General features: G+C 40.6%; 1 protein-coding gene across 1 annotated transcript; it reads left to right on the top strand.

The window, feature by feature from the left end:
* The first annotated feature begins 12955 nt into the window (after window positions 1-12955).
* LOC145345458 (transcription factor Sox-7-like) lies at window positions 12956-19727 on the top strand. The gene is made up of 2 exons (XM_080193277.1): window positions 12956-13288; window positions 18494-19727. Exons 1-2 carry the CDS (start codon window positions 13060-13062, stop codon window positions 19357-19359), a joined length of 1095 nt encoding a protein of 364 aa, XP_080049403.1. The 5' UTR covers window positions 12956-13059; the 3' UTR covers window positions 19360-19727.
* The last annotated feature ends 5923 nt before the right edge of the window (window positions 19728-25650 follow it).

The following is a 25650-nucleotide window of genomic DNA, read 5'->3' as shown; positions in this document are numbered from 1 at the left end:
GAATGATAGGTCTGGCCCAAAAGTTAAAATTCTAAATTGGGGCAAGGCCAATTTTGCTGGTATCACACAGGAATTTTCAAAAGTAATTGGGGGAGTCTGGGAAGGCAAAGGGATGTCGGGTAAGTGGGAGGCTTTCAAAAGTGAGTTAACCAGGGTTCAGGGTAAGCACATCCTCTTAGAGTGAAGGGCAAGGCTGGCAGAAGTAGGGAACCCTGGATGACTCAGGGTATTGAGGCCCTTGCCAAGAAGAAGAAGGAGGCACATGACATGGATAGGTAGCTGGAATCAAGTGAATCCCTTGAAGAGTATAAGGAGTGTAGGAGCAGAGTTAAGAGAGAAATCAGGATTGCAAAAAGGGGACACGAGATTGTTTTGGTAGATAAGGCAAATACATAAAGGGCAAAAAAGTAGGGAGAGAGTAGGCTCTTAAGGATCAACAAGGTCATCTATGTGTGGATCCACAAAAGATGGGTGGGATTCTAAATGAATATTTCTCATCAGTATTTACTGTTGAGAAAAGCATGGATGTTAGGGAACTTAGGGAAATAAATAGTGATGTCTTGAGGACTGTACATATTACAGAGAAGGAGGTGCTGCAAGTGTTAAAGCGTATCAAGATAGATAAATCCCCAGGACCTGATGAAGGACCTGACCAGGACATTGTGGGAAGCTAGGGAGGAAATTGCGGGTCCCCTAGCAGAGATATTTGAACCATTGATAGTCACAGGTGAGGTGCCTGAATATTGGAGAGCGGCAAATGTTGTGCTTTTGTTTAAAAAGCCTGGGAACTATAGGCCAGTGAGCCTTGCATCTGTGGTGGATAAGTTGTTGGAAGGTATTTTGAGACACAGAATCTACAGACATTTAGAGACGCAAGGACTGATTAGGGACAGTCAGCATGGTTTTGTGAATGGAAAATCATGTCTCACAAATTTGAGTTTTTTGAAGGGGTAACCAAGAAGGTAGATGAGGGCAGTGCAGTTGATGTTGTCTACATGGATTTTAACAAGGCCTTTGACAAGTACGCATGGTAGGTTGTTGCATAAGATTAAATCTCACAGATCCAGGGTGAGGTAGCTAAATGGATACAAAATTGGCTTGATGACAGAAGCCAGAGGGTGGTTGTAGGGCATTGTTTTCAAGGATCAGTGCTGGGTCTACTGTTGTTTGTCATTAATATAAATGATTTGGATGAGAATGTAGGAGGTATGGTTAGTAAGTTTACAGATGACACCAAGATTAGTGATATAGTGGACAGTGAAGAAGGTTATCTCGGATTGCAACAGGATCTTGATCAATTGGGCCAGTAGGCTTATGAATGGCGGATGGAGTTTAATTTAGAAAAATGCAAGGTGATGCATTTTGATAGATTGAACCAGGGCAGGACTTACTCAGTTAACAGTAGGGCATTGGAGTGAATTACAAAGAACTCTAGGGGTACACATTCATAGCTCCTTGAAAGTGGAGTCACCGGTGGACAGAGATATGAAGAAGGCATTCGGCATGCTTGGTTTCATTGGTCAGAGCATTGAGTACCGGAGTTGGGACGTCTTGTTGAAGTTGGACAAGTCATTGGTAAGGCCGCACTTGGAATACTGTGTACAGTTCTGGTTACCCTGTTATAGAAAGGATATTAAACTAGAAACAATATAGAAAAGATTTATTAGAATGCTACCGGGACTTGATGGTTTGAGTTGTAAGGAGAGACTGGATAGACTGGGACTTTTTTCTCTGGAGCGTAGAAGGCTGAGGGGTGATCTAGAACAAAGAACAAAATCAGCCCGGGAAACAGGCCCTTTGGCCCAACGAGCCCGCGCCGCCATCTCAACACCACCAGTCCCCCTCTCCACCCACGACCCCTGTCTAATGTTTTATGGCCATCCAGATTGAGGGAATCTGATTTAGGGACAATTTATTCCTGCCAATCAGCCTAACAGCACATCTTTGGGGTGTGGGAGGAAACCGGAGCACCTGGAGGAAACCCACGCAAGCATGGGGAGAATGCGCAAATTCCCACAGACACCGGCCCAAATCCATGTGTCTGCACAGCAATCAGCGATAGTCACTGAGCTGTCGTCTTGCCCAGTATCTGGTCCAGTTTAAGCACACACTAACGACATGAAGCACTAGGCCAATCTCGAACAACCAAGAGAACATAAGAACATAAGAAATAGGAGCAGGAGTAGGCCATCTAGCCCTTCGAGCCTGCCCCGCCATTCAATAAGATCATGGCTGATCTGTTGTGGCTCAGTTCCACTTTCCCGCCCTCTCCCCATAACCCTTAATCCCCTCTCTTATCAAGAACCCATCAACCCGCTTCTTAAAAATATTTAGCGAGGCAGCCTCCACCACTTCAATGGGCAGAGAATTCCAGAGATTCACCACCCTTTGAGTGAAGAAGTTCCTCTTCAACTCCGTTCTAAACCGCCTCCCCTTTATCTTGAGGCTGTGCCCCCTAGTCCTACTGTCTTTTTTGAGCGGGAAGAGTCTCTCCACCTCTATCCTATCCATCCCATTCATCATCTTATACGTCTCAATGAGATCTCCCCTCATTCTTCTAAACTCTAACGAGTACAAGCCTAGTTTATTCAGCCTCTCCTCATAGCTCAATCCCCTCAACTCCGGTATCAGCCTAGTAAACCTCCTCTGCACTCCCTCCAGGGCCAAAATATCCTTGCGCAGGTGCGGCGCCCAAAACTGCACACAGTACTCCAGCTGCGGCCTCACCAATGCCCTATACAGCCGCAGCAAGACCTCCCTACTTTTATATTCAATCCCCCTCGCTATGAAGGCCAGCATCCCATTCGCCTTCCTGACCACCTGCTGCACCTGCAAGCTGGGTTTTTGCGACTCATGCACAAGGACCCCGAGCAGCCCCAGTACGACCCATCGCGTGTATGTCCCTCATTGGACACGAGACGGACTGACTTAAAACCTGTGAATGAAAAGAGAAAAAACATTATTATCATACCATATACATTTACATTACCAGGGACGCCCCAATGCTAATGACCCTTATTTAAAAGGATCTCCTATATCCACCCATCTCCAACCCAGTCATGTGCCTGTCTAAGTTACTCTTAAATGACTAGTGTGTTTGCCTCCACCACCTTACTTGGCAGAGCATTCCATACCCCCACTACCCTCTGTGTGAGAAACCTCCCTCTAATATCTGTGTTGTACCTCTCCCCCCTTACCTTAAGTCCATGGCCCCTTGTCCTACGTGTCTTTATCATAGGAAATAGCTTACCTCTGTTTATCTATACCCTTCATAATCTTATATACCTCTATTAGATCCCCCCTCAGTCGGCGTCTTTCAAGGGAAAAGAGCCCCAATTTCTTCAATCTATCCTCATACTCCAGTCCTTCCATACCAGGCAACATCCTGGTAAACCTCTGCACTCTCTCCAGAGTCTCCACGTCCTTCCGGTAGTAAGGCGACCAGAACTGGATGCAGCACTCTAAATGCGGCCTAACCAACGTTCTGTACAACTGCAACATTAGACTCCCGCTCTTATATTCTACACCCCTTCCTATAAAGGCTAACATACCATAGGCTTTCTTCACCACACTCTCCACTTGCACTGCCGCCTTCAAAGACTTGTGCACTTGCACCCCCAGGTCTCACTGTGATTCTATACTCCTTACAGGCTTACCTTTTACCATATAACTCCCCCCTACGTTATTCCGGCCAAAATGCATCACCTTACATTTATCCGGATTAAACTCCATTTGCCATGTATCTGCCCAATCTAATAGAGATCTACAAAATAATGAGGAGCATAGATCAGCTAGATAGTCAATATCTTTTCCCAGAAGTGGGGGAATCTAAAACGAGAGGGAATAAGTTTAAGGTGAAAGAAGAGAGATACAAAAGTGTCAGAGGGGCTTTTCTTTTCACACAGAGGGTGGTGAGTGTATAGAACAAGCTGCCAGAGGTGGTAGTAGAGGTGGGTACAATTTTGTCCTTTATAAGGCACAAATAAGATGGGTATACAGGGATGGGCCAAATGTGGACAACTGGGACTAATTTAGGGGTTTTAAAAAAGGGTGGCATGGACAAGTTGGGCCGAAGGGCCTGTTTCCATGCTGTAAACCTGAATGACTCTAATGTATTTTTGGAGAAAAAAATAACTTGGAACATGCATTTAATGGCAGAAAACTTAAGAGGTTCAAGTAGATACTTCTGGAAGTGAAAACAGATGAATTCATTAAAGTGGTAGTTTTATTAAATTGGGACAGAAAGATTTAATAATGGTTTTAAACCTATAGGGAAAGATTATTTCCCCTGTTCAATTTGTGATCAAATGTAGTCAATTTTAAATTGTCAGTAAGACTGAAGAGAAATTTCTTGATACAGAGGGTTGTTAGTGTGTGGAATACATTGCCAGAGGGAGTAATTGGGACAGGGATTTTTTATGGGGAACTTAGATGAAGTATCAGAGATCTTCAAAACATTTGGAGTTCTTTAAATTGCCATTCCATGTCATTCCTTGTTTCCCATACCCTCATACCGCACCCACCAAATCAACTTAACAAACAATAAGAGCAGAGTGACAGATGAAAAGTGGATATTATAGATTCAAAGTGGGGAAAGTTATAAGACTATGTGAGAGCATGGGCCAGTGGGATTTGTTTTGGATTGCGTTAATAGAGTGGGTACAGACTTAATCAGTAAATGCCCTCCTTCTGTACTGTAAAATTATGGCTCTCTCAGTTAGAGAATTATCCACACTAGAAAGTTGTGATGACCATAAATGAACAACAGTATATTTGAGACCATCCAGCAAGAAGTGAAACAGACCAATCATCCATCCCAGAGTTAGTTAAGTACAAATTTGCATAATTAAAAATGATCATTTAATAGTGACTGTACAACTGTGTCTCTAATGATGGATGTTATCTTGCTCACCAATTGTGGCATAAGAACCCACTTATTGATGTCTTGCCTTCACTTACAAAGACACTCTCACTCAATCTGTTCATTATTACAATTTATGATGCTCACAAGTGAAGTAATTCCCATCTGCCCAGATCAGTTGGGCCAGAACCATATGAAAAGTTAGCCTCTAACATCCCTAGTTCGAGCAGGTCAACTGCTAGACTTGGAGCTGGACAGTGAGTGTTATGGTCAGAAAGGTGCAGTTTGTTGTGCTCGCATGGGTTGTGACAGATGTCATAATTACTGAGGGTATTAGCACTGGATGGCCATCAAAGGCATGTAGAGCAGGTAGATCATGTCAATCAGTATGAAATGGCAGTGGTGCAGTTTTGGTGCTCAGAAGTTAATGCCTTCTGGTAGCTTTGCACAGGGCCCCCGTACCGGTGCTTTTTAAAGGGATCAGAAATACTTCCTGTTTAATTGATAATTGCTTTCTTCTAGCTGTTGCTTTGACTCCACAAGTGTTTGTGCTTTGTACAGTTTGAAGTTGCCAAAGTCTGGTGGGGTTGTAGTGGCAGATACCGAAGGAATGTTATTGACACATACCAGTTGCTTCCTAACTAGGATACACCTCATGTCAGTTCCCTTGGAAGAAAGCATGATTTGGAGAAGGAACAAAAGGTCACACCAGGATTAATGTTTGTCATGTTGCTGCACCTTCTCTCACCATTGTTCCAGGATGGCTCTGGCTTCAAAAACATTCAGATAGTCAGGGCTGCATAATACTAGGTTTAGAGGATATTCTCGGAGATGTTTCACAATTTGGAGACCTCTCCACATCACAGTCAATAGAATTTGTTAGGATGTAAATAAGTTAAAATGCAGATACACCGAGTAAGTAAGACAAATGGGAGGTGGTAGAGTATTGATGAGACCATACCTGGAATACTGTGCACAGTTTTGGTCTGCTTATTTGAAAAAATATACAATTGCGTTAGAAGCAGTACTGGAAATGTTCACTTAACAAGTGGCTTATCCAATGAAGAAAGACTGAACAGGTTGTGCCTGTATTCATTGCAGTTTAGAAGAATGAAAGGTGATCTTATTGAAACATGTAAGATCCTGAGGGATTTTGGGTGGATAACAGAACTGTGGAGCTGTTTAAGAGCATGAGATCTCCTTTTTAAGATTGAGATGAGATTTTTTTTATATTTGAGGGCTGTTAGTCTGTGGAAGTCTCTTCCCCAGAAAGCAGCAGAGGCTGGGTCATTGAATTTAGTCAAGGCTGAATTAGACAGGTTTTTGATTAACAAGAATGTCAGAGGCTATGGGGGAAGATAGGAAAGTGGAGCTGAGACTACAACCAGAAAAGCTATGATCTTATCACATGGTGAAGCAGGCTCAGAGGAGCCCCAATCTGATTCAAAGACCCACATTCTTAACTGTTGTGTGATCATAGGCAGCACATCATGCACATTTAATGCTATTCTGACAGCAGCCATATGGTCTTCCTTCTGCAGCAGGTCACCGAGACATCCGCAACAAACCAAGGGGTTACTAGGCAATGAGGACTATCAACTGATCATATAACTGATGACTTTGCTGTACAACCCATTCATATGTGTGCAGCATGCCTGCAATGAAAACCAAGCTGCCACAAGAAATGTGATGAAGAGGCCCAAACCATCTAATACTACACTTGTGACGCCTGGACCTCTGGAGGAGCCCTGCAGCATTTAGCCAAGCAAGTTTCAAGGTCTATTTTATGCTGGACAACCCTGACTTCATGAGTTATTATCCTTAGCAACCAGTTGTAAGGAGAGGAGCTAAGAAGCTGGAGGAAGAGCAGGCAATCAAGAGAGCCTCTTTTTGGACTGTGTATGGAAAGCTTATTCAGTGTGATATCAGTAGTTGTGACTCCAATTCTCTAAGCTGCCATGTTTTACTTCCCCTTTTTTACTGAGTATCACGTCTTCCACTTAGCCACAATGCAAAAACAAAAACCATTACAAAATATACATTCCAAACCCAATTTATAAATGAAATAATTACACGTGAATGTTTTTCTTATAGAGTCCCCTGCAATATCAATTGTTAACAATCCTAGAGCCTTTGAACACCTCAGGGGAGAGAGAGGTACAAACATCTGTTAATTCCCTTAAGTTCCTGTCTTCTGTGTGCTACCCAAGTGGCTGCAACAGTGGCTTGTGCATGACTGCTGACTTTCAGTGAGAGAAACTGCTAATGGTCTTGGAAGGCAACCTCAAGTAGCTCTGGGCTTTGAAAGCTTGACTGTAGACTGCAGCATATAAGCATTGGAAATGGTAGTCTGGACTGGTTCAATGACAGGCAACAGCAAGGGTGTTGGTGAACTAGCAGGGTGGTATGACAAATGCTATCTTCCTGAGCAACCTGCTCCATGCTATACCCTGGAACAGAGCCTCAGCAATCCCAGTCAGCTGTTGGAGGACAGTTTGATGCAAGTCCCTTTCCAAACTAAACCACAGCCATAATGGCAGCAATCTGCATGTCAGCCAATCAACTGTGTACCATTGTAGTCTGACTTTCCACTGCAGCACTCAGACTTTTGGGGAATCTGCCTGTGCTGCAATAGAAACTGAGGCATCAAACTACACTTAGCTCCACAAGCAGTTCATGGAGTTCACCACAGCTTCCATACTGGAAAGGATGAGTTATAAGCTCTTTGCAAAACACTGCCAATTTGGTGCTGGCCTCTTCCATTATGTTAAGTTACCAGAGTGGAAGCGTGACTAGACACCAATAGTTTTTCTATTTTGGTATTAGTGTGAGGATAAGATGGTTCACTCTAGCTGTGATTCTATTGACACACTAGGAACTTTTATCAGAACAAACTTTATTTAACAATACAGTTTAACTATAGTGCATGAATTAGCTTAACATTTACCAATTAAAATACTTAAACATGACAAAATACAATTCTTAACCACTAAACTATCTCTATTCCAATTCAAGCAATATTCCTCTTATAGACTCAAACTCCCCTGTAAAATCAGCTTCCAAATTTCCAGGCCTACATATTTGTACTTGTTAACAGTCCTAGATTCTTTGAACACCTCTGGAGAGAGAGAGAGAGAGAGAGAGAGAGTGACAGATACAGACACCTGTCTTCTGACAGCCCCAAACATCAACCTCCAGAGAGAGAGAGAGAGAGAGAGAAAGACACCTCTTGCTTCTTTCAAAACTGGTTAGAAACTGATTGTTTTAAAGTCAAAAGGAACTGTGTTTTCCCTGCAAGCAGTACATTATTTTGCACATCTTTACCTTCAGCATGGTTTCCTTTATCAATTTAACAAACCCCACTGGCTTACCCTGTTTTACCACGTCTGTCTTCCCAATGTTTTTCTTAAACCACCGACACTGTGACTTTGTATGTGCAATTCTATTACAATGAAAACATCTAAGGTTTCTTATTTTCTTCCATCCTCATATGTTACCTTTTTAACCTGAGATTAAACAATCCCTATTATTTCCAAGGAGTTCTTCTTTGCCTTTACCGCCTGAGGATTTCTCTTTTCCCCAGTTTCTATCCCTCATAGATTGAAATTGATGTCAAAATCCAAACCCTGATTTATGAACGATCTCATAATTATCTGCCATTTCTGCTGCCTATCTCACTGTTTTAACTCTGTTCTTCCATGAGTTCTCACTACTTTGGGAAGTGAATTTTTGAACTCCTCCAAGGTAATCATTTCCCTAAGTGCATCATATGCCTGGTCTATTTTCAATACCCTTATCCAACTGTCAATTTACTTTGTTTGATTCTTTCAAATTCTATAAACATTTAGCCTGGTCCTTTCCTTGGATTTATACTCTCTGTCTGTAGGCTTCTGGCATGAGTTCATATGCACTTAAGATGGCTTTTTTCACCTACTCATAATCCCTAGATACTTCTAATAGTGAAGTAAACTCCTCTCTAGCTCTACCTATCAACTTTGTTTGAATCATCAATTCTCAAATGGTACATAAGTCATTTTACTTGTTTAGCTACTTTCTCAAATGAAATGAAAAAGGATTCTATATCCTTCTCATTAAACTTTGGTGGTGTTTGAACATATTTAAACAGATCCCTATCAGATAGATTTGACTACGATAGATTTGTTCTTCCTCACTGTCCTCATCACTACTCCCAGCTTTTAACTTTGCCTCTGCCAGCATAAGTTGACATTCATTTTTCAGTTCCAGATTTTGAAGTTCAAAAACTGTCTCCCTTTCCCTACTCTCTTTTGTTTTTTTGTTCTGCAACTGCTATTCTTTCTTTTTCTTTTTGTATGCCAGTGCTACTCTTCCTTTTCCGTTTCCTCTTTTTAATCACAATTCCAACTGTTTCATTTGTAATTGAATTTTAGCCATTTACAATGATCCAAACTGTTCCTGGCAAATTTAGATGTTGAGTTATCACTGAAATTATCTCTGCCTTCCTCATCCCTTCAGCTGTAGTTAAATGCAGCTTGTTGCCAAATCCAAAAGCTTTGTTTTATTCACCCTTTGTAAACCATTGAGTGACTTCTTCCACACCCAGCGAAACCTTAGCCACGGAAAGAAGCATTATTCCACAATGTACTCCCTATTTAAACTAACCAAATGTAATACCTGAAAAGAAACAACAGATCCTCAACACTCACAGTTTTGTAGCTTTTAATCCTGGAAAAGAGCGCTCAATGTTTGTTGGGGTATCAGAGCAGAAACCCCAAAGTATGTTATGAAACACCACTAGACCCCAGCAGTTTGTTCTATTTTGGCATTAGTGGAAAGATAAGGTGTCTCACTCTAGCTGTGATTCTATTGATGCACAAGGAAACTTCTGTCAAAACAAACTTTATTTAATAATACAGTTTAACTATAACAAATGGATTAGCTTACCTTTTACCAATTGAAATTCTTAAACATGACAAGATATAATTCTTATTGCTGACCTATCTCCATTTGTTCCAATTCACAACATCCTGCATTCTCTCCTTTCCTTCTTCCCTATGTACGCTATGAATGGTACACTTTGTCTGTATAATACATATGAAACCATACTTTTCACTGTACACCAATACATGTGACAATAATAAAGTCAAATCAAATCAAGCAATATTCCTCTTCTAGATTCAAACTCCTTTTCAAAATCAACTTGCAAACCTCAAGCCTACGTACTTGTACCTGTTAACAGTCCTAGAGCCTTTTCTACACCTCTGGAGAGAGAGAGAGAGAGAGAGAGCCCCAAACATCATGTTCTAAAGAGAGAGAGAGACAGGAAAACACCTCTTGCTTTTTTTCATGACCAGGCAGAAAGAGAACCGTGTGTTTTCCATGCAAATTAGTTCTGCCCATTCACATCACTCTGTCTTTGTCAATCAATGTTATCAAAACCCTACTCTGAAACCCCAGGGATAAACCAAAATGCATTAACTCAGATTAATTCAAACACAATCCTAGCTAAAATCAAACATTAGCCTGCATCCTCAACATGTGAGCTGCCTGGTGCAAACAACTCAGCACAGGGCTCAATTTTAAATATATCCCTTACAAAAAACATGATAAAAATACATTTCTTAAAGGCGTATCACAATTCTCCCTGATGTTGACCACAGGCATTCTGGCAGGTTCCCAATGGACCAAAGATTTAAATTAACTGAAGCAGCCAACGGCCAAATACAGCAAGAAAATGCCTAGGCCTGGGCTGGCAAGAGGCAAGTAACATTCATGCCACACAATGACATTCAATGGCATTACCATCGCTAAATCCCTCACTATCAACCAACTTGGGAGGAAGTTACCATTGACCATAAACTGAACAGAAATATTCGTATAAATACTATGACTTCAAGAGCATGTCAGATGCTAGATATCATGTGTCATATATCTCACCTCCTGACTCCCCAAAGCCTGTCCACCATCTATAATACACAAGTCAGGAGTGTGATAGAATACTATCCACTTGCTTGAATGAATGCAGCTCCAACACACTCAAGAAGCACAGTACCAACCAGGGCAAAGCAGCCCATTTCATTGGCATCCTATCCACAAACATTCAGTCCTTCCACCACTGATGCACAGTGGCAGCAGTTTGCATCATCTACAAGATACAAATTCACCAAAGGTTCTCCTTAGTACCTTCCAAATGCTGGTTTGCTACCATCTAGAAGGACAAGAGCAGCAGATATATAGGAACAAAACCACTTGGAAGCTTTCTTCCAAGCCACACACCATCCTGACTTGGTAATATATTTCCATTCCTTCACTGTCGCTGTGTCAAAATCCTGAACCTTCCTCCCTAACAGCACGGTGGATTTGCCTACACCACATGGATTGTAGCAGTTCAAGAAGGCAGCTCACCTCTGCCTTCTCGGGGCAATTAGCGATGGGCAATAAATGCTGGCCTAACCAGCGACTGTCACATCCCATGAAGGAATTAATGATAGCATTCATCATCTGTAGCCGAGTCCTCTGGCAAGCTGGCACCCATGCTACTGTTTTACCCTGCTATGGCTGCTAATGTCTTACAATGTGCAGATTCCAACTCTCTGTTATCCTCTACAATTGATGGTGGCTACAAGTGTAAAATTATATAATGGTATCTTTTTCACATCATTGCCTTTTTGTTATTCCTCCACTGCCTGGTCACATTGCATTCCTTCAGTATCCGAAAGATGAAAGGCACAAGGGAAAGATTAAGGTGCAGTAAGGTGGTAGTGGTGGGTGGAGGGACGAGGGGGATGGTGATGGGGGAAGTAAGAGATATTTATAGCTTGTAGATTAGCAGAGTGTGTGGAATGAGGGGAATTGAGATGTGAGAAGAAGAATTATGTATGAGGATACAATCATCAGGCCCTCTGGCATCTCAATACTGACTTGCACGGTCTCCTCTATGGGGGACAAGACGTACAGGTGTACCTGTCCCTTTCTGATTAATTCTTGCTGCCTCTGGTTGTGTGCCACCATATTCTAAGGAGAGAGGGAAGTATGTCAATGAGTATTAGAAATCCCACTTAAGTAATAAATCTGTTATGGCTTAATGGCTGGCAGTCATTTACAAAGTGTGTAATGTGGGAGTGAGGCCTGTAGCAGTGCTGAGTGTGTGAGGGTGTGGTGGAATCCTGATTGATAGAGATTGTTGGTATGTGAGTAATGAGGGTGTGGTGAATTGAGCTAGTGGTGTAGTTGCTAGGATATAGTATTTGAAGACACATTCACTGATCTTGGCCACTTGTGTGAGGTTATTGAACTGCATCCTGGTCCTCTTCTCCTTGGCCTCCACAACTATCTGCTCCTGTTGTCTTCAGAGTGTGTGTGTGGAGATCTCCCGAGCTTCAGTGGATACAGAGCCTCTCTCCTTTGCACCTCCTCAACGAAGCGTCCGGTAGTGCCCAAAAACCTTGGAGCTTGGGTCCTCGCATGTTTTGCTATTATTCAATCTTTGCCAGGTCAAGTTCACTTCTTGCATGACCTTCCCTTTAAGAATTGCAAGCAACCTTAAAACATGCAGCTAACTTTAACTGGTGTTGGCCATTCATGGTGTTGCGCCCCACCCCCCCTCAACTGCTGAGACATTTAGCCAATGAACAGTATAGTTGGTGCTGGTTGGATATGGAGATTTTTAAACAGCAGGTAATATGTACTGTCTGTAATACATTCAACATCATAATCCCCTTGCATGTTTTTTGAGTGCTGTTGAATTTAGCCCTCAAGTTTAGTCTCTTGGTTGTTTCTCTCTATCATACTCAATGTAATATGAGCAATACAGTTATTGGAAAATACAATGACAATATCCTGCGATAATTCACATTTAATCCATCACACACTAAACATTCTATGGTAATCAAAAGATATATACACATTGAGAGGTTCAAGTGTAACACTCCCCGTTTCTGCTCTGTAGTTTCAAGTTTGTTGCTACAAGTCTGAGCTGTTTGATTGCAGGCCAGTAAAAGGGAGGAGTTTCTATTAAAAACAGCCTCATGGTCATTGGTTAAGTGTGCTACCAACTGGCACTGAGGGAATAAATGAATCTGGGACTCTCTTCCTGATCTGGGAGTTGATCTCACCAGCTTTAAGCATCAACACCACTGTGATTTAATCTGACTGACTTTTATATACATTTCCAAAAGGTGTCCGGATTATTTTTGATTAGAGTGATCTGATCCATAGTGATGGCTACAATAATGAGCCCATACACATGGACAGAGGGCTTGGACTCTCCCACTGGGGAAGGAAAGCCCAGGGCTGGGCTCACAGTTCACGAATCTTCAGGCAGGAACAAAGCTGAGCCACGAATCCGGAGACCCATGAATGCCTTCATGGTCTGGGCTAAGGATGAGAGGAAAAAACTAGCAATCCAAAACCCTGATCTACACAATGCAGAGCTCAGCAAAATGCTGGGTAAGTATACACAATATATTGTCAAAACAAGCATATTAGGTGCATGTGATATGTGGATAGATTTAAGATTATATCTAAGAATTGTGACAATCTTAACCAGAAAACTGATTTTCCAAAGGGTTTAAAAATATATATTTCTAAAGTTATTTTGATGATGAATTCACAGTTTTATATTAATATTTTTAGCAAATAGAAAATACAAATTACTGCGTTGATCCGGGTTAAATATTACTTGCATAGAAAATTTTCTATGTACAACATATCTGAAATATTAGTTGTTACATTAAGTTTCATTTAATATTGCTTCTTTTTAAATAGTATTGGTTGAAATAAGGAGGTTGTGAATGGTGAGCTGTAATTAGTTGTTTTTTGAGATTTACTCGTAGTTTATTTAAATACTATTTTTCACTGTATATGGTTTCATAAATTAAGAAAATATTGATTAACATATGAAAGGATCTGTATTCGTTCCAGAAACAAGATGTGGCCCTCTAATGAAGTGTGTATACGATCTTGTCTGCTGGACTTTGCTCATTTCTAGATCATATAATGGACTATAAAAATTTGCAGAATAGTTTGTCTAAAATTACACTTGTGACCAAAGTCTGTTTCTTCTTACAAGAACTTAATTAGGACTAATTAAATTCCTACTTAGTGAATTTCTCTAAAATCATGGTGTTAATACATTTACTTCCACTTTGGAAAACCATATTGACACATTATGGTGTATGAATACTTTTAAAGCACAGTGAACGTAACTTAAAGCTTTCATCTCGTGTTAAATAAACTGTTGTTTGATGTATGATTATCTGCCATATTCAATCTTTTGGAGATTATATTTCATTTTACCTTCATCCTAAATACTGCAGGTGCACAGATACTGAAATAATTCCATTGAATACTTGACACTTTGAATTACCTCACCTTCTGCATTCAAACTGAAATGTGCTTTCCAGGGTTTCTCAATTAGCAATAGCTAAGTTGCTAACTAAAATATATATTATAGTTTTATAGTAGGTTTGAACAAATTTAGTGTTGATTTATCATAAACTTCTCTTTATTCCTTTGCATTGAACCAAATTCATCTCAAGGTGTCATAAAGTAAAAAAAAGAGTATTTGTATGCAGCTAAGAATTAAATACTTCTGTTTCTCGAAGAGATTAACCTCATGAACTGAAACAGAACTGAGCTAAAGGTGATCAGTTCTTAAAAACATTAGAGATGGTCTTGATTAAAAGAAAAAAATGTGGTTCCTTCAAGTTCCACCAATACTGAAGTTGTTTAAAAATAATTTTAACTTTCCATGTAGGAAAGGATTTTGGTGTGTGTGTCTGAATTTGATCTGAACTAGGTCTAACTTGTTAGTTTACAGAAGCCTTCCTATGCAACAATGCAATCATCTAAATCTGACTAGGTATACCCCAATGGAAGGTTAAAGAACATTTTAATAGTACACAGTTTGACATAATCTTACTTGCACAGTAAACATGCTTCTGCACTGATAACTTCCTAATGTATCAAGTTTTCTTTAATTCAGTGTGCAATGGTGTGACAGATCTGCTTTAGTCTGGTGCTATTTATTTGAGTGAATAAAAAGTCCACTAGGTGGCATCTAAACATCTCCTTCCACTAGGTCCGGCATTTGACATATTCCTTGTAAAGGAAAATGTAACGAAGGGTTTGGATTTGGTAGGGTGTCTGCAGTTTATTTAAGGAGTTACTCCTATATAGTCCTGGGAAAAGGAGAAAACAAGAGAACTTGAGTGAAACAACTGAAAATAAAAATACAGAGAGTGCACTGATGATCCATTTTCTCCATTTACGAGAATGCAGTACCCCAAGATATATGACTATTTCTAATTTACAACAGCAACTTGACTTCAAGGCAAATTGGTCACGTTTGTACATTAGACTAAATTGGGGAATAGGGTGCGGCTGATGATTTCATCCAATAAAAGGATGAGACGGACCCACAAAAGGTAAATAGAATTAAAATGTGGACAGAATTGTGATGGATGAAATTACGATGAGATAATTGAAAGGTAATGCACATTGGAAGAAAAAAAGAGTGGATTGCTACCTACTCCAAAAATTGCATCAACCTGTCTATTGGTGAAATTGAAAGAAATCTAGGTCTTGACATTTAACAGCCTAGATTTTCCAATTGGTGTTTTTTAACCATCTGACCCACTTATTTTAAACAGGTTAACGCCAGTACAAAAATAACGCTGATCAGAACATCTAGGCTAATGTGTCTAGCCGTAGTGAAATAGCAACCAACAAAGCAAATAGGAAGCTCAGCTGTATTGCCAAATTAGCAGACAACAAGTTTGAGGATGCTGTGATGTCTGTGGCCCCAGTGAGTAGCCGGGATCCTGAAAGAAAGTACCATGTATTTAAAGAATTGTCGAAAATATCATTAGAGGGAAATCTAAAGTGCTACCTCAAACTTAACTGTGATAAGGGAACATACATTCAAATTAACAAAAGACAAATATGAGATTGATGATGAACATCAGTACCTGCAATAGACTCCAGGTCAGGGAAATAAATGGTGGCAAAAACCTTGGGAGTCATATGAGAAGTAATAGAGTGCTATCTGGACTATTGGTTGTACTGGATAGGTTAGCCATGATCATCTTCAATATCTGCATTTACCATCTGACTATCTAAATTAGTTGTGGAGCAGAATTTGCCGAGTTAATACCTATATTATAGACAGCTTAACCAACCATTCCAGTTTGAAAAGTAACAAAGTGCTATAACTCCAAACAGTTAGCAGAAGTATTGGAGTTTTCATAAGACCTGAGGTGTGATGAACAGTATATTTGCTATTTTATGAACATTTATTTACGAACAAGTATAGTCATTTAGAAGGTTAATTAAATTCTGCCCTGGCATCATGCTCGGAAAGAGAAAAAAAATGAGCACACGCTCTTGGAAATCAAAAATGTTCTTGTCTTGACTCATTTATGCATTAAACAGTCATCAAAGCTAAATAGCCTACCCAGGACTTCCAAGTGGTCATGGAAAAGAGTTGATTTCCTTACTGGAAATGGTACAGAATATAATGTGAAGAGTTGATGCAAAATTCTGAATGCAAGTTATAGATCTACCTCCTACTTCAATGTGGAATACAGAATCTGACCCAAATATTAATCAAGTGAGACCATTTAGCTATTTTCTCTTCATTTGAACTTTACACTAACTCCAGTTCTTGCACATTTAGCATGCAGTCTGGATTCCCCAGTGATTGCTTTAGATCAATTTCAGGCGCAACAGTAACTTGATACAGATTTTTATTCGCCACGTAGATTTCCACAATTTGTAATAGACAATCAAAGTCAGCAACAACTAATAATCAGGTACCTCACTACATTGAAAGATATGACCAATATGGCCTTTATCACCTCTTGTTGCCTTTTGAGTGGAAGCCACAACTGAAGCAATATGTTTACGAGGATATCAAACAATTTGCTGGAAACTCATATAAGAACAGGATGTTTGTCTGTGCAAATTATTTTTAGCTCTGGTCAACCCCTTCATCCCATTGTTGGTGCAGTCATTACCTGTAATCTTATATCATTTAATTTGCAATCCAAAGTATACTCCTAAACAAACTGCAAAATTTTGTTTGTTTATTTGGAAGGTCAATTTTATTAAACTCAACCTTGCAACCCAGCTGTTCTTAAAACATTACCTTAAGGAAGTGGTGTTATGGACTGCAAAATTGTTGAGTAATTTATCACAATTGGCACTCAACCTGTGGGACATGATCGATTTCTGAAAAATGTAAAACCCAGGATTGATTGTATTCTAAGTGTACCCCAGAGCAATCCTCATTTTATGCTTCAACAAATCAATAATAAAGTTCATAAGATGGTCTGGCTGCACAGAGAAAAAAAAATATTGACTTGAAAAACCTGATGGTACTTTGTAGGCAAGAGAGTGTTTCCCTCCTGAATGTTTCTTTCACTTTGCTTTCATCTTGGAAGCAAATAATATACTGGCTTAAGTGAAAGGTTACTCCTCTTCCTATTTGAATGCACAAAGTGAAGCAGTCTTTCCAATAGATGTGCAACTACTTCCAGTGGTTGGAAGGAACATTCACCATCAGTGGACAGACATTTCACAAGACTGATGTCTTAGCAAATATGTCTGCTTTAAAAAATTGATGAAGTATGCTTGATTTGGAAGCAGAGATTCTTTCATTCATAGACAGCAGACTAACATTTCAATAATCGATCAAATATGTCTAATTTTCACCCCAACAGAAAACACTGCATGCCGATGAAATGAAGAAATTTGAATTTGGGAAATAACGACAACTAATTTTTTTGAATATATTTAATTATTTTGGTGTCCTTTATAATCATGTACTCTCCTCAAGAGGTTTTTTTTTGAAAAAAGTTAAATTTTGATAAACCTTGCTCTCTTTAAAGGCAAAGATTTTTAGTTTCTGCTGAAGTTGTTGATTTCAGCCAGGGGTCACACCCTGCAATCTGCCTGCTGGAAAGTACATCTGTGTGGACTTCAGCTAACAGCAAGAGTGGATGTGGCTGGAGTGTTACATGTATTTGAGTGGTCTTCATAACACCTGCTATTCAAGAACCTCTTATGCAAGTGATTAAAAGGCCCCTGATGCCGAGGGAACCGCAACTGGTATGAGTTGGTACATTCAGAAAAGAGGGTGGACAAATTTGGGGGAAGGAGAGGCATGGCAAATATTTTGTATAGACAGATTTGATGATTAGTTGCTCCAATGGCTTAATGTGAGAAACTAGTGATTTCAAAAAGAGCTGAAGATGAAGAATTAGACTTAATCCAATTTTGTTATTTGTCAACCAACTCCTTTAGGGAGAGTTGATTAATTATTTAACCCCTTCTATTATTTTTGAAACTTTAGAAATAAAGGCTTTAGTCACCACATTTGGGAGTAATATCACATGGATAAACAAAAACCAATAATAATACCTCTTTTAAAATAATATTGCCTTTCTTTCATATTTTAACACTGAAAGCAGTTAATTTTCCCACACTCTCAGGTGACAGCGTTTTGTCACATCAAGAAAATATTGGTGTTTCTTGTTCAATATGAAATTGTCACTTTATATTTTACCGATTGACAAAGGAATGATGTTTAACTATAAGCTGTAAATGAATATGTTGTTGTCACTTCTGATTGAAATCATGGATATATTTTAGGTAAATCATGGAAGGCGCTCACTCCTTCCCAGAAGAGGCCTTTTGTGGAAGAAGCGGAAAGATTGCGAGTCCAGCATATGCAGGATCATCCTAATTACAAATACAGACCTCGGAGGAAAAAACAGATCAAACGTCTCTGCAAACGTGTAGACCCCAGCTTCCTGCTCAACAACTTCCCCCACGACCAGCCTCCTGTCCACGGTGGAAGGCTGTGTCGGGGACCTCTGGAGGAAGAAGAGGATAAAGGCTATCCACCAGCCTCAAGACTTCCTGCAATCAGCAGATTCAGGGAAACACAGACAACAAACAACAGCTTTGACAACTACGGGCTGCCCACTCCCGAGATGTCCCCTTTAGATGTGATTGATGCTGATCATAGTTTCTTTCCACCTCAGTGTACAGAAGATTCACCTTCTCAGATGAACGGTGTTATGTATCGCTCTGACTACAATCAAAGCCCCATCCGATGTGGACATCTCAGTCAGATTTCAATCCCCCAGAGTACCTCTACCACGATGCACCCAACATCTAGCCATCCTCCTCCGCCTCCTTATTATAACCGTATCCAGCATTCAGCCTTCCAGTCCATGAACTTGAGCACGTCTGTCCATCTTTCTCCCCCTCATGACCACCATCATCTAGATAACCTGGAACATATCAGTCAGGCTGAGCTTTTAGGAGAAGTGGACCGCAACGAATTTGATCAATATCTGAACACCTCTAGTCAGCTAAATCAAGCCGGGATGGTAATTAACTCACATCTACCTGACATTGGTTCATCAGGAGGCACAAGTTCAGAGAGGAGCCTTATATCTGTGTTAGCAGATGCTACTGCAGCATATTACAATAGCTACAGTAGCTCCTAGACCAAACAAATAGACTTGAACTTTTCTGAGTAACAACAGTATTATTCACAAAGATCTCTGAACATTGAAATATCCTCAGGGTAGCAAAATAAACTAGTAATGCTTTTTATAAATGATGACCAAAATATTTATATTGGCTTGAAGTCGTTTTTTTTTGCAACACTCCTAAAATATTAAATTGCTTGACACTTGGACTGCTTGTTTTCTAATCATTAGGCTGAAATGTTTATGCTTGTAAAGAGCTTGCAAAATATATTTGAACATCCACTGATTGCTTCATCTTTTTATATTTGGTTATTGTAAACTTACTCGTTTTAAATGTTTGCATATTATTCTATTGGATGGAGAAAATTAAGTTATCTGAACTACCTGATCAATGACGAATCATGAATGATTATGTTTTCAATTTAATAAATGTTTCATGGAGTATTAATTGCAGTTTCATTTTTAAATTGCTGAACATTCATAAATTTCTTTTAAATTCAATGAAATATGTTGCCATATTTGGCCAGATTTAATTTTCAGTGATTACTAGCATACCATTACTGCCATTTTACAAAAGACATCTGAGTATTTGGAATTTGTGATCTCAATTAGACAGTCATCCAGTCATTCAGCTCAACAATTCACTCAATGCTACACAGTGAGAGCTTGCATTAGCAGGTATGCTGTAATAAGCAAGCTCTGCAGTACTCCGTATAACAAATAATTCGCTTAACACAATACCATGGCAAGGCTGTACCACAAAACGAGAGAATGTGAAAGTTAGATTTTAAATCCGATAGTGCTGCTTCCACTCTCTGGATTGCGAGGGCTTTGCGTTGACTCCAGGGATAATGTGGAATGGAGGAGTGAGGATAACCTAACAATCAGAAGTAGGAAACAATACACATTAAGATAGAGAGGGCATCTTACTTGATTTGTAAAACATACCCTGTGTGTTTTTATTTTGAATATTTAGTTTGATTCTGAAGACAGAAGACTGTCTAATATTACACATGTAGATCTTCATCAGAACTAGATAATAAATGCCCTTTAGAGGACTAGATAATAATAGGGGTGGAGGGGGACGAAGAAAGACGACACACAGGAGACATTTAATAGGTGGAATTACCAGTAAAATTTTTTCATGAAGTTCAGGTTGTAATTGGAGTCAGTGGGGTCATAACAGATTCTAGAGAATGCAAAGATGGGGAATAAGAAGGGAAGAATCAGAGCTTTCCTGAGTGTGTGCCAAAGTGTGTCTAGTTCAGGTAGATCACAAGTTACAAATTGGTGGATGCTTATAGTGAGCAGCGTTTCATCACACAATGCTACTGTTGTACAAGTTGTATTCTTGCTGGGAAATATTAGCTCGCTGGTTGACAGGGAAGTACGTTGAAATTAAATATATGAAAGTTTTACTAGCTATCTTGTAAATTGGGTCCTAGCCATTTGCTCATCTTGCAAGCTTGAAACTGAAAAAGAGTTTATCAAAACTACGCTTTTGGACAATCATTATTGTGATTAGATCATTGTTTGCTGTGTCACATGCAAACCATGGACAAACCACTACTTTCAGAGCTGAAAAGTGCCTAGTGTGCCGTGATTTACCCTGGAAAGGCCAAGCCTCTCAAAAATGTGAACAGCAGGTTAAGCAAACCATTTCACATTGCCTCTCTGCTGTATTTTCCATGAAGGGGATGCTGCTGTCATTCCATAAAGATGTTCTGCCTTTTACACAGTTGAACAACATCATGTATGAATTTCAGTGCTGGTGTCTTGCCAGGAACATGGATCACAGATCCCAGAAATTGGCTGATTGAATCAAATAGTATATTTCTGCAGTTACCTATAATAAGCAGAGTACAGATTGTAATCAACCAGCCTGCCCTTGCAAAACCCAAAACAAAACTGTCTACTGTTAGATGTGAGTCAGTGGTTGGGCAGCACTTGCTGAATAACCTTGAGTGCACAAACAGCTACACAAATAACAAATCTAAGATAATCAGTCAAGCTCTTAACATAGTTCACTTATTTTTGCTAAAAGCAACATATCTTCAGACATAAGAACCTGTTCTTTGCAGAATAAAAAGAATACGTTCAAGTCTTCTGCCTTTTTTGAATTGCCTTTTAAGAAGCCTATACTTCCTGGATGCTTTCTCTATTGCAACATCTTGGCCAATCAGAGTCAACATGCCAACCAATCTGAACCCTTTTCTCCTGCAGTATAAATTGTTGTGATCCTTTGAAATTTAATTTTCTTGCATTTGTCTTGATGAGTACAAGATGAAAAGATTTAGCAACATGAGTCTCTTTTCAGCAATATTCAAGTTCTCTACGACCAAGCAACTGAAAAAATTATGACAACAGGAAATGTTACTTTTGCTGCTTAAGATAGTTTGGATAAAATAGAAAAGCTGCAAATGATGGAAATCTGAAATACAAATGGAAATGAGTCAGACAAGGTGAGGGATGGGTGGGAAATGGAAGCGCAGTCAATGAAAGGCTCTAGGTCAGAACGAGGACAGGAAGCAACACCAACACAATTAATGAAAAGGAAGAGTTCCCGTTTGAACAAAGCATTCCATGTATTCAACAAAAAAAGACAGATACGCATCTTAATACCTTTCATCTAGACCAAGTGCGTGGAGTTAAAAGAGAAGTTGTTGAGGGTGAAAACAAGTTCAGCCAGACAGACACGGTTGGTGGTGGATGAGAACTGTGTGGGAAAGAAGCAGAGGCCCAGAGACCACCTTGGTGTGGAATGGAGATAGTTAAATCCAAAGCCTTTGGCATTGTTAAAATGGCACTGAGCAGGAGAGCTGAAGTGAGTTTATCAAACACAGCACAGCATAGTGCACATTCAGGGCTTTGGTCCAGTAGCTGTGACAGGGATTTTGACTTTATCAGATTTGTTGCTGAGAATGTTAATTTGCGCAATGAAATACACCAAACTCAGAAGCTGGATGCTGTCCTCCCTTTGCCACAAAGTTCCCTTGTTGGGGTATTAGTTGGACTTGCTTTCCTTTGTGGGTCTGAAATGGTTCATTACACTGCACAACGACTGCTCATCTCTGCATACAAAGGTGCTAGTATTTTCATGCTGCTACAATCTGGCATTTCTCACCTGTGTAACGCACCAGTTTAACAGATAACCAGTGAGGAGTAAATAAGGAAGTAATGCAGACATAATGATCAAAGAACACATTGCCTATTATTTTACCCTCTCACCAACACAAATGGGCCAAAAACAACATGTCTGCACTGTTCAAACATGAGCACTGAAATCACTGGTTGAATTTTAATATTTCACCCCACTCACAATGAGGGAGGGGGCAGTGTGTCAGAAATGTGGAAGTTTCAGTAATATGTTTGTCAATGGCTTTTCAACTCAACCACTGCACTTGCATCTGACTTTCCGGTTACCGATCAGACTGAGTGAGTCCGATGATGATGGATAGCAGTGTTGAAAGGTGTCATGTAAGCATAGAGTTGAAACAAAGTAGAGGTCTTCAGACAGAAGCTGAAGCTACAGGAATGGAGACATGGCCTGCTCAACAGCACCATATTTCAGTGCTACATTATCAGACCTGTGGACTGGAGGAAGAAACCTGCCTCAGAAAACAAGCAGGTGTTGGTTGAAAGTGGCTAAGGAAGTCAGCAATAGGAGTGTTTTCCATGCTCCCGGATATTGCGTTGGAAGAGGTTCATCTTCTCAAGAAGGATTGGCAAAGAATTCTGATACTATCAATGATGTCTACATCCCCTCATTGAATAAAATGAACAAACCTGATGAGAGCAGGAAAGATGCATGGCCTGGCATGTTGAACTATATCCTGACGTGTGTTGAGTCCCAACCATCCTCTTTCTGCAAGCTCAAGCTTTCACCTACACTTCATCCTCGTAGGTATCACATTCCTTGAGGCACCTCCTCACTTCCACCTCTACACAGCTATCACACCCTCCTCGTAATGCAATGCCACACGTAAGGGTCATTATAGTGACCCTTCATAAATGTTGTCCCTCCATGTGGCATCTAACCCTCTCAAAACATTCCAGCCCCTGGCTGGTATTCTGTGCCCTTTTCTTTCTTTCCATGCTGGAGAAAAGAGCACAGAACACCAGGTAGAGGCAGAGAACCGGACATGGCCTCCTGCCATCTCTATTCTGATCACAATGGAGGAGGTGCTGGAGAGAAACTGGATCTCAGCATGAATGGTCATTGGTTCTGGAGAGACAAGCAACATGGTGACAGAATTAAATATTACACAGCCACATGGAACTCATGTTAGAAATGGATTCCTTTTAACTCTTTCCACAGTGCACAGTGGCTCAAAATGTAAAGTTTATTTATTAGTGTCACAAGTAGACTTACATTAACACTACAGTGAAGTTACTGTGAAAATCACCTCGTCGCCACACTCTGATGCCTATCTGGGTACACTGAGGGAGAATTTAGCATGGTCGTTGCACCTAATCTGCACATTTTGGACTGTGGGGGGGAAATGGAGCATTAGGAGCACCAATGCAGACATGGGGAGAATGTGCAAACTCCACGCAGACAGTGACCCAAGCCAGGAATCAAACCCAGATCCCTGTTGCTGTGGGGCAGCACCAAATCACTAACCACCGAGTGCCACCGTGCCACTCCATGCATTTTCTGTTCCTGTTCCACAATTAACTCCAGCTGTGCTAAGCTTGGATGGTCCAGTACCCTCTGTTGGACACTCTTCACTGCTGTATCTGTCTCCACCACCCACTCCCACCTATGACATGTCCACTCAGAATTAAAGCAAAGTTGAGGAACTGAGGGCAAATTAAGCACCTCACTGAAATGTAGTAAAGTCTTCTCCGGATCTTATCTGGCAGGAGTTAGGGAGAATGTGAGCAATAAGATACAGAAAGGGTGCATGGAATTGGCGAATCTGCTCAAAGACCATTTCTGACGCCTGGTCCTCCATGCTCATCTGCACCCAGTCAGACCCCACATTCTATATCCTGTCCCAATGGTCGGGACTGCCCCCACAGAGGCACTAGTGGACAGTCTTTAGCAGGACTCTGTCTGGCTCCACACCTCGAAGGACATCAGCCAGAAATATATGAGCAGTCACATCAGGGATATGGGCAGCCTGACTCTGAACTTCCGGGTTGCAATATATAGGAGTAGAAAAAGGAAGGTAAAGGATTTGTAGTTGTACAATTGGATTCATTTGGATATTTGGCACAGTGCTATAATGCCACATTTCTATTTCACGTTAAGCCACCACACAATTTACTTCACTGCTCCATGCTCTCATCTTACCTGTTTTTGCCCATTGCCAGCCAAGTAGCTGTCTGCCTTGTGAAGAATGGTAAGAATTAAAGACAAATAATGGGTGTCTGTAAATGAATGATTGCTGATAGTGAGACTTCTTTGTGCAGGGTGCTGGGGGTATTTAGTTGTTTGGAATGTGTATGATATAGAGGTGCCGGTATTGGACTGGGGTAAACACTGTAAGAAGTCTCACAACACCAGGTTAAAGCCCAACAGGTTTATTTGGCAGCACTAGCTTTCACAGTGTCGCTCCTTCTTCAGGTGAGTGAGGAGTTGTGTTCTCAAACGGCATATATAGACACAAACTCAATTTACAAGATAATGGTTGGAATGCGAGTCTTTACAGGTAATTAAGTCTTAAAGGTACAGACAAGATGAGTGGAGAGAGGGTTAAGCACAGGTTAAAGAGATGTATATTGACTCCAGCCAGGACAGTTAGTGAGATTTTGCAAGCCTAGGCAAGTTGTGGGGGTTACATATAGTGTGGCATGAACCCAAGATCCCAGTTGAGCTGTCCTCATGTGTGCAGAACTTGGCTATTAGATTCTGCTCAGCAATTCTGCGTTATCGTGTGTCGTGAAGGCTGCCTTGGAGAACGTTTACCCGAAGGTCAGAGGCTGAATGCCCGTGACTGCTGATCTGTTCTCCGACAGGAATAGAACACTCCTGCCTGGTGAGCAGTATTCGTTCATCTGTTGTTGTAACGTCTGCACGGTATCCCCAGTGTACCATGCCTCGGGACATCCTTTCCTGCAGCATATCAGGTAGACAACATCAGCCGATTCGCAAGAGTATGTACCATGTACTTGGTGGATGTGCCCTCACGTAAGATGATGGTACCCATGTCGATGACCCAGCATGTCTTGCAGAGGTTGCTCTGACAGGGTTGTGTGGTGTCATGGTCACTGTTCTCCTGAAGGCTGGGTAGTTTGCTGTGAACAATGGCCTGTTTGAGATTTACGGTTGTTTGAAGGCAAGACGTGAGGGTATGGATC

The sequence above is a fragment of the Carcharhinus amblyrhynchos genome, chromosome 7, assembly GCF_965287045.1.
Source record: "Carcharhinus amblyrhynchos chromosome 7, sCarAmb.v2.hapA, whole genome shotgun sequence".
NCBI classification, from domain to species: domain Eukaryota; kingdom Metazoa; phylum Chordata; class Chondrichthyes; order Carcharhiniformes; family Carcharhinidae; genus Carcharhinus; species Carcharhinus amblyrhynchos.
This window is presented reverse-complemented; position numbering and strand designations above follow the sequence as displayed.